The sequence below is a fragment of the Otolemur garnettii genome, unplaced genomic scaffold, assembly GCF_000181295.1.
Source record: "Otolemur garnettii isolate 467f Iridium unplaced genomic scaffold, OtoGar3 scaffold00104, whole genome shotgun sequence".
Taxonomy (NCBI): Eukaryota; Metazoa; Chordata; class Mammalia; order Primates; family Galagidae; genus Otolemur; species Otolemur garnettii.
In genome coordinates this window covers 375,795-385,962 of record NW_003852499.1, presented here as the reverse complement: position 1 = coordinate 385,962, position 10,168 = coordinate 375,795, and the positions used below count along the sequence as shown (strand labels likewise).

The following is a 10,168-nucleotide window of genomic DNA, read 5'->3' as shown; positions in this document are numbered from 1 at the left end:
GCTGTGTGACGCTGCCACGGCACTCTATCCAGGGTGATAAAGCAAGATTCTGTCTCTAAAAAAAAAAAAGAAATCGAAAAACTAGCTGGGTGTTGTGGTGGGAGTTATAGTTTCAGCGACATGGGAAGCTGAGCCAAGAGTTTGAGGTTGCTGTGAGCCATGACACTCTACCTAAGGTGACAGAGAAAGAGAGAGAGAGAAGAAAATTGACTAGACTAAACACATTGTGATTTTGACATTTATACTGATATGTTGATATATAAGAACATTCACAGAAGCTGATGTTGATGGTTTTCTGATGCTCACTAAGAAGTGAGTTGAAGAGAGATGAGAGGCTCAGCACCAGTACAGTGGTTACAGCGTCCACCACATACACGGAGGCTGGGGGGTTTGAACCCAGCCTGGGCTAGCTAAACAACAATGATAACTGCAACAAAAAATGGCCAGGCAGGGCGGCGCCTGTGCTCAGTGAGTAGGGTGCCGACCCCATATACCAAGGGTGGTGGGTTCGAACTCAGCCTGGCCAAACCGCAACAACAAAAAAAGTACAACCAAAAAGTACCCGGGCATTGTGGTGGGCACCTGTAGTCCCAAGCTACCCGGGAGGCTGAGGCAAGAGAATCTCCTAAGCCCAGGAGTTGGAGGTTGCTGTGAGCTGTGATGTCACAGCACTCTACCAAGGGTGATAGAATGAGACTCTGTCTCTTCAAAAAAAAAAAAAAGGCCAGGCATTGTGGCGGGAGGCTGAGGCAAAAGAATCGCTTAAGCCCAAGAGTTTGAGGTTGCTGTGAGCGATGATGCAATAGAACTCTACTGAGGGTGACATAGTAAAACTCTGTGTCAAAAAAAAAAGAGAGATGAGAGAAAATATCAATTTAAGTAGAGAATGCTTTGCATTTGATCACTGGAAAATAACAGCAAGAGGAGAAAAATAAAAAGGTCCTAGGTCTTCAGGTAAAATTTGTCAGGATAAATTGAGAAACTGTACATAAAACTATAAATAACAGAATTTCCTGAAATAAATGGTCTCTACTACAAAAAGCAAAATAACAAAACAGCATTAACTTTTACTTTTAATACATACACACATATATGTATTAAACATATATATATATATGTATTTATATATATAAATTTTGTTTGACAGGGTCTGGCTCTAATTGCCCAAGCTAAACTGTAGTGGCATCATCATAACTTGCTGCAACCTCAAACTCCAGGGCTCAAATGATTCTCCTGCCTCAGCCTCCTAAGTAGCTGAGACTACTGGTGGGACTCATGCCATCATGCCCAGCTGATTTTTTCCTATTTTTTGTAGAGACAGGGTTTTACTTTATTGCCCAGGCTGCTCTTAAACTCCTTGTCTCAAGTGATCTTCCTGCCTCAACCTCCCAAAGTACTAGGATTACAGGTATGAGCCACAATGCCTGGCCTCATATACAAATGTTATGGTATATATTTAAGGTACACATGATGTTCTGAGATACATACACAAAGTGAAATTATTACTACACTCAAGCAGTCAAGCAAATGAACATACTTGTATCTACCTCCTCACATAGCTTCCTGGTTGTGTGTGTGTGTGTTGTGAGTGTGATAAGAACATCTGAGATCCACTCTTTCAACAAATACCATTGAAATATTGAATAAATATACCATTTTCCAATACTCTCAATATAATTTATATTTTTTTTTGTTTTTTGGGGTTTTTTTGCAGTTTTTGGCCGGGGCCAGGTTTGAACCTGCCACCTCTGGTATATGGGGCCTGCGCCCTACTCCTTTGAGCCCCAGGCGCCTCCCTTCTTTTTTTTTTTTTGATAGAGTTTCTGTCACCCTGGATAGAGTGCTGGTGGTGTCGTCATAGCTTACAGCAGCCTCAAACTCTTGGGCTCAAATCATACTCTTGCCTCAGTCTCCCAAGTAGGTGGGACTACAAGCATGGATCACCACAATCCATAGTTTTTCTGTTTTTAGTAGAGACGAGTTCTCACTCTTGCTCAGGCTGCTCTGGAACTCCTGAGTTCAGCGATTCTCTGGCTTTGGCCTCCCAGAATGCTACAACTACAGGCGTGAGCCACCACGCCCAGCCCTATATAATTTATATTCATAATTTATTTCACCCACTAGAGGTCAGCAAATTCACATACTTTGCTTTGACTTTTTCTTTTTAAACTTGAGATTCTAAACGTCAGGTCTAGATCTGGTGAGAATAAACCTTTTTATAAAGCATGTCAGAGTTATCTATAATTGTAAGAAAGGCAAAACACAAATAAAGCATTTCAGTTGTTCTTTCTTTTTTATTTGAGACAGCGTCTCAAGCTGTCAGAGTGCTGTGCGTCACAGCTCACTGCAACCTCACACTCTTGGGCTTAAGTGATTCTCTTGCCTCAGCCTTCCATGTAGCTGGGACCACAGGCACCCGCAACAACGCCTGGCACAAATAAAGCATTTCATAGGCGTTTTCCCTGCTTACTTCATCCTTTTATTCTAAATTCCTAGTAGAAAGTCATCATGTCTGACTAAAAGAACCCCTTTGCCTTTAACATTCATTATAAGCTTTGTTTTTCCAGAACAAGTTTTTATAAAAGGAGTCCAACCCTGTTCCAATCCCACAGGGTATGTGAAAAACCACTGACCAGAATCATTGCAGAAACTCTAAGAGCGGACCAGAGCCTCTCCGGGGTGTAGCCCAATCAATCCTTCCTGGTTCCCTTTCTCCAGAGGCCTAGTCACATTCCAGGACGGCCACTCAGAGAAACAGGAGCCAAGCAAGGCAAGGACAGAGGGCTTGAGAGTACATTGTAGCCATTGCTTTGGGATTTCAGGGCAGAGTGCTGCTTTTTTGTATATAACTCAGTGTAACCAATTTCTCCAAGAGTTACCACCATATAAATGTTTTATGTAGATTCATGAAGTTCTCTGGGATGGAATCTTAAGACATTTTCATTGTAATTTATCATATTTCTCCTAGAAAAGCATTCTACTATTGTAAAAGAGGTCTGGCCCTTAAGTAACCCAGAGAAATGAATTCAGAATTTTAGTTTTGTCAGTGCTGAAATCTGATCTAAGTTCAGAAACTTGAGGATTCAGATATTTTTACCAAAAACAGAAAAAAAAATTATGTCCATATTTTTATCTTCTGTAATAGGACCCCTGTAGTATTGTGCACCAGTACACGTTTGTAAAACTGAGACTAGTTTGACAAAATAATGTTTTATTTTTGCAAAATACCTGTAATGAACATTAATGTATTTATTTTGGTCTACTTTAATTCCTAAAATATGTATCAGATGTGACCCACTAAACTTGATTTTATGACCCATTATTGGGTTGCAGACTAACCCTCCTGAGTTGGGAGAAATAGAGAGATAAATTATAATTATGTTGAATGCCTTCAGGCAGGGTGGAGTTTTCTTCATTGAAATGAAGGAAATGGTTCTTTTTTTATTTTTCTTTTTTTTTTTTGAGACAGAGCCTCAAGCTGTCCCCCTGGGTAGAGTACTGTGGCATCACAGCTCACAGCAACCTCCAACTCCTGGGCTCAAGCGAGTCTCCTGCCTCAGCATCCCAAGTAGCTGGAACCGCAGGTGCCTGCCACAATGCCCGGCTGATTTTTGGTTGCAGCCGTCATTGTTTGGTGGGCCTGGCCTGGATTCGAACCCACCACCTTAGGTGTATATGGCTGACACCTTAGCCACTTGAGCCACAGGCTCCGAGCCAGGAAATGGTTCTTTAGGAGCTAAAACTTTTGGGTTCTGCCCAATCATGCCATAATTTCCCTTCTACTGAGATGAGCTGGTACTCTGTCTTTGCATTTTCATTTTTCAATTACAGGACTTTAAAAAATGCTTTCTGTAAGGATTAGTGGGCATTTCCTGATTGAGATTGAGATAAGAGATCTTAAGAGGAGAGTAGAAACAAGAAATGGGCATAGAGAATCTGGGAAAGGAGTTTCAGCAATGGAAAAAGAAAAAAAGAAAACAAGAAGTTTTTTTTTTTTTTTTTTTTTTTTGGAGACAGAGCCTCAAGCTGTCCTCCTGGGTAGAGTGCTCTGGCATCACAGCTCACAGCAACCTCCAACTCCTGGGCTCAAGCGAGTCTCCTGCCTCTGCCTCCCAAGTAGCTGGGACCACAGGCGCCTGCCACAATGCCCGGCTATTTTTTGGTTGCAGCTGTCATTGTTGTTTGGTGGCCCAGGCTGGATTCGAACCCACCACCTTAGGTGTATGTGGCTGGCACCTTAGCCACTTGAGCCACAGGCGCCTAGCCAAGAAGATTTTGTAAGTGGGGGACTGGGCATCATGGCTCACACCTGTATTTCTAGCACTTTGGGAGGCTGAGGCAGGTGGATTGCTTGAGCTCAGGAGTTTGAGACCTGCAAAAGCCAGAGTGAGACTCTGTCTCTAAAAATAGCCAGGTATTGTGGGGGTCACCTATAGTCCCAACTACTCAGGAGGTTGAGGCAAGAGAATCACTTGAGCCCAAGAGTTTGACGTTGCTGCAAGTGACAATACCACAGCACTCTACTGAGGGTGACAAAGTAAGACTCTGTCTCCAAAAAAAAAAAAAAAGGCTTCATATATGGGATGGTGGGATTGTGAAAACTGGTGAAATAGATCTTGTTTTTCATACCTTAGCTATGTATCACTTTGTCATAGGACAGTCCTTAACTTTATTCATCTTCTTTATTATCTTGCCAAGCACCCCAACAGAGCCCATATATATATAAGAGTTCACCTACCTCCTCGTTGACCATTGACCCATAGGGGTATCCATTCTATAGCAAAGAAAGGAGAAAAGGGATGTGAGTGACGACAGCTCTGTACCCCAGAATTCTTTAATGAGATGAATCAGAAAATGATGGAGAAATTGTTGTACTTTGTTTTAATGTTTTATTCCTATACAGCTCCATACAAAATTACTCAAACTGTTGGTGCTATGCACAATATTGGTAGGAATAGAAACACTCAAGCAGGGCAAGTCCCTGAGAACAAAGCCCCACTCTCTTGCGCCCTCATGCAGGCCCTCTCTTGCCTTTGTTCCCAACCTGGAATGGAGTCCTAGTCCCCAGAGAGTGCCAGCAGCCTCTCCTGTGTGTCCCACCCTTCTATCCCAGCAGCTTTCCTCTTAGCTGAACAAAACAGAAGAGTTGTTTCCTCAGTCTGTGTCTGGCAGAAAGCGAAGTAAAAATAGAGTAGGATTTCTTTAAGTTCTTAGATACACTTTTTGTGGCAAATCTTGGAGCTAGATTCTGGAAAATCTATGAAGATCATGTTTCTTTTGTGTGAGTGCGTGCTGGATATTTTTTCTGTCGTTCTTTTGTGTGTATATCAGTGCTCGTGTTTATTGGGAGTTAGTGTATGTATTTCCACTGTTTTCATTCAAGATTTAAATTTGGCCCACTTTCTTATTAGGAAGACCCAGTATATTAGCTTCTCTAACCTCTGGTATTTGTCTATTTGTATATTTATGTGCATGACCCTCTTTGGGGGTTGATAGGCATTTGTGTGTATCTTAGTTTCACTTTAGTTTCACAGTTCTCATGATGCCTTTTTCCAAGTCTGAAGTCTAGTCACATTCCTGACCTTTTTTCTTCGATACAAAAATCTGTTCTTTTTGTCTCTGTAATAGCAATTCTAGAACTCGATACCAAGCATCTCTCCTCCCATTCCCCTTCAACCTCATTCCATCCCACCTTTCTAACATGCATCTCCACATACGTGGATAGCTAAGGAGCTGACATTTTAGGGAGAAAGGAAGAAAGATAGAGACTCACCAGAGGGCACGATGAGTACAGTGAGGAACAGCAGCACCTTGGGTCCCAGGAGCAACATGTCTGATAGGGGCAGTGGGAAAAGAGATAGTGTGATGCTGAGGGACCCATCAGCATTGTAGGACCCAGGAAAAATGTCTCTGGTTCCCTGTCTCTCGAGCTTTCTTGCTTACCTGGTACGTCTCAAACCCTTTCTCTCTTTTCTTACCTTTCACCCAACTTTCATTTCTCCCTCAATTCTATTCTTTGGTCACTGACCATGATTCTTTCTCCTATTACTCTTGCCTGCCAAGTCAGGAAATTTTATATTCCAAATGGTCCACATTTGGCCCTCTCCAGTGGCCTCTTTCACCCCTCCAGTCTAATCTTCCTTTTCTGTATCATCTGCTCATGTTGGTGTCTCTTCTCATTTGAATTTCATGGATAATTGGGGAGTCTGCTCAAATCTAAGTTCAATGACAATCCATCCCCATTGTCCCTCTCCGGCCTTTCAACACATACACACACACATTCTCTCTCTCTCTCTGTCTTACATTCCCTCTATTTAGGTTTTTATGTAATGAAGTAACTCACTGTCTGTGGTGCTCTGTTCTTTCCACGGAGTCCTTTGGCTGCCGAGTGTGTCTCTCTCCTCTTACACTGCTCAGATTTTGGCTGGAGAATAAGATGAACAGAGCCACTCCCTGGAAAGGACTTCAGATTTGGCCTACTCTGAAGCAATGAGAAGAGGGAGAGCAAGAGAGAAGGAGAGAGAGAAGTCAGGCTAGAGGCATAGAATGCATGTTACAATGAGGCTGGAATGAAGAGGAAGATGGGAATTTGCAGTCACTCACACCCTCATTCCAAAGGTTATAACCACACTGGCGAGAGACCTGGCTGCTCTCTAGAAGGGTTGGCCCAAGCTCATATATGCCTTTCTTCCATCAGCCTATTTTTCCCTACTTTCAGTCTGGCTCCAGCCTCCCTTTTCCCTCTGAGTTTCCTTCTTACCTAGATAGTTCTCTCTCATCCTAAGAGTATATCAAGCGGCTAAGGCACCAGCCACATACACCAGAGCTGACAGGTTCAAATCTGGCCCAGGCCTGCCAAACAATGACAACTACAACCGAAAAATAGCTGGGCATTGTGGTGGGTACCTGTAGTCCCAGCTACTCGGGAGGCTGAGGCAAGAAAATTGCTTAAGCCCAGGAGTTGGAGGCTTCAGTGAGCTGTGACGCCACGGCACTTGCTTGAGGCTGTGTCTCAAAAAAAAAAAGAAAGGAAGAAAAGAAAAGAAAAAGAAAAAAAGAATCCTAAGAGTGTACATTACCAATCTGTTTCCTTCCTCCTGTCATCTTACATATTTGAATCATCCTTTCATCATCCTTTCTCAGGCTAGAGTGCAGTAATATATCATCACAGCTCATTGCAACCTCAAACTCCTGGGCTCAAGCGATCCTCCTGGCTCACCCTCCCAAGTAGCTGGGATCACAGGTATGTGCCACCACATCTGGATAATTTTTCTTTTCTTTTCTTTTCTTTGCTTTTGTTTTCTTTTTTTTGTAGAGATAGAGTCTCACTTTATGGCCCACAGTAGAATGCCGTGGGGTCACACAGCTCACAACAACCTCCAACTCCTGAGCTTAGGGAATTCCCTTGCCTCAGCCTCCCAAGTAGCTGGGACTACAAGTGCCTGCCACAACACCCGGCTATTTTTTTGTTGCAGTTTGGCTGGGGCCAGGTTTGAACCCACCACCCTCGGTATATGGGGCTGGTGCCCTGCCCACTGAGCCAAGGCACTGCCCTGGATAATTTTTCTACTTTCTGTGGAGACTGCATCTCACTATGTTGCCCAGGCTGGTATTGAACTCCTGGCCTCAAGTGATCCTCCTGCCTTGGCCTTCCAGAGTGCTAGGATTACAGGCCTAAGCCACCATGCCTGGCCTCTTTCTTTTTCAGTATTCATCTTCTCAACACTAACAAATTCATTTTCCTGTATCTCCTTTCTATTCCTATATCTCCTTTTCTTCTCTGCCTCTTTCTTGACTCACACATTCAGATTCTTCTTCGTTTTTCCCTCATATTCTATTTATTCTCACAACCAAGCAAACACAGACAGTACATGAGTTTTATCCAAGAGGCAGGCTAGTTGTTTTAGGGTTATAAAAAGCTAAGGAACTCAGAACTGTCCGAATTCTTTTCAGATGTGGAGGAGCTCCATGAGGGAAGGTGCCAGACTTATTTTGTCTTTTGGCTTTGTTTAAGCATACGTTAAGAATCTTGGTTTCCGGAATCTCAAGAATAAAATGAAAAGAAAACTGGGAGGCAAGTTAATTATGCTTGCCTCATTTTCTTTTTCTTTCTTGTTTTTTAGACAGAGAGCCTCGCTCTGTCACCACTTACTGCATTGCCCAGGCTGCTCTTGAACTCCTAATCTCAGACAATCCTCCTACCTTGGCCTTCCAAAGTGCTGGGACTACAGATGTGAGCCATCATGGCCAGCCTTTTTTTTTTTTTTTTTGATACGGAATCTCACTATGCTGCCCTTAGTAGAGAACTGTGCTATCACAGCTCACAGCAACCTCAAACTCTTGGGCTTAAGCGATTCTCTTGCCTCAACCTCTCAAGTATCTGCGATTACAGGCGCCCGCCACAGTGTCCAGCTATTTTTTGTTGCAGTTGTTGTTTAGCAGACCTGGGCTGGGTTCAAACCCACAAGCCTTGGTGCATGTGGCCAGCGCCGTAACCACTACAAGCGCTGAGCCCATCATGCCCACCAGCTTTGCTTACCTCATTTTCTATCGGTATTTTCCCCCAGATCCTACCATATGAAGGCAATACATTCTGTGATTTAGGAATTTTAAAGACTTTATATTTGTTCTTATTTATAGAAACCCTAGTGGTTAGACCCCTAAACAGCTCCACTTTGGAGATAATAAACTTGAATTAAAGAAACTCAAGTCTGAGGAATGGTGTACTTCATATACAGTACATTGGTGTTTTTAGCTGTTAGCTGCTGTAGTCTACATTGTGTATCTCCCGAATGAGCTAAATTAGAGAAGAGAACAGTGGACAGAGAACAGATCGTGTTAATAAATTACAGACTACAAGAAAGAAAGAGTAAATGATGGAAGGCGGATGGACCAGAGGGAAGGAGGGAGGGATCTAGTTGAGAGAAAAAGAGCAGTAAGCATAGAAACAATCAAATATAGCATTTCCTAAGCACCTCTGGTAGCCTTGAGGGACCTGTAATTGTTCCATCTCTGAGGTACATGGGTTATGGTCAGTCCCCAGAACAACTTTGAGTACAAAGCCCAGCTCTTCCTGATCTACCTGGCAGAGAACTTGCTCTTCTCACATCTGCTGTGCAGTGAGGGGGCAGAGGCTAGAAAACAGATGTGATTCTAGTCTGGAGAGAGTCGGGAAAAGAAAGTAGGGGGAGAGAAGAAACAAAAAAGTATCAAAGGCAAAATAGGACATAGAACGTCTAAGGCAGGACATAGAATAGAGAGCCCAGAGGCTGAACCTGGTGGCTCACGCCTGTGATCCACCACTCTAGGAAGCTGAGGCAGGAGGAACACTTGAGTTCAGGAGTTTGAGACCAGCCTGAGTAAAATTGAGACCCATCTCTACTAAAAATAGAAAAATCAGCTAGGTGTTGTGGCAGGTGCCTATAGTCCCCAACTACTGAGGAAGCTGAGGAAAAAGGATTGCTTGAGCCCAGGAGTTTGAGGTTGTAACTGAGGCTGACACCATGGCATTCTAGCCTAGACAACAGAGTGAAACTCCATCTAAAAAAAAAAAAAAAAATAGAAAGCACAGAGCAGCAATCAAGTTTTCCATGAAGCTTGGACAGATGGAGACACTGAACTCAGGCCAATCGTTTGGCAAGGAGAGAAATGACCTCAACGGGCTGGCCTAGCTAGATTATAGTTTAGGAAGCCTCCCCAGGCAGTAGGAGGGGGCGCTCTCCTGGGGTTGCAGGAGAGGATCTGAAGTGTGGGCAGTGAAAATAGGAACAGAATGTTCAGAGCAAGGCCAATGGAGAGGACAGGCAGAGAGTAGCATCTTAGAAGGAAAGGAGAAGCAGCAAGGCAAACCTGTTGTTGGGTTTTATAGCCTTTCAAGGATGAAGTTAGTTTCAAGGTAGCTGGTTAATTTCTTCACAGTCACTATGGTGGCCCCTTCCTTCTAGCACAATTCTTCATTTGTTTTGAGAGCCCAGTCTTGGATTCCCAGGCTAGATCTTCAGGCTCAGATTTACTTTTCTTTCTTTCTTCTTTTTTTTTTTTTGTATAGACAGAGTCTCACTTTGTTACCCTTGATAGAGTGCCGTGGCAACACACAGCTCACAGCAACCACCATCTTCTGGGCTTAAGCGATTCTCTTGCCTCAGCCTCCCAAGTAGCTGGGACTACA

General features: G+C 43.4%; 1 protein-coding gene across 1 annotated transcript in view; it reads right to left on the bottom strand.

Moving 5' to 3' along the window:
* MFAP5 (microfibril associated protein 5) overlaps positions 1-5,831 on the bottom strand; it is an 18,584-nt gene extending 12,753 nt beyond the window's left edge. Inside the window, exon 1 of the mRNA XM_023517077.1 lies at positions 5,774-5,831. Coding sequence (XP_023372845.1) covers positions 5,774-5,831 — 58 coding nt within the window. The remainder of the gene's footprint in view (positions 1-5,773) is intronic.
* Between the last annotated feature and the right edge of the window lie 4,337 nt (positions 5,832-10,168).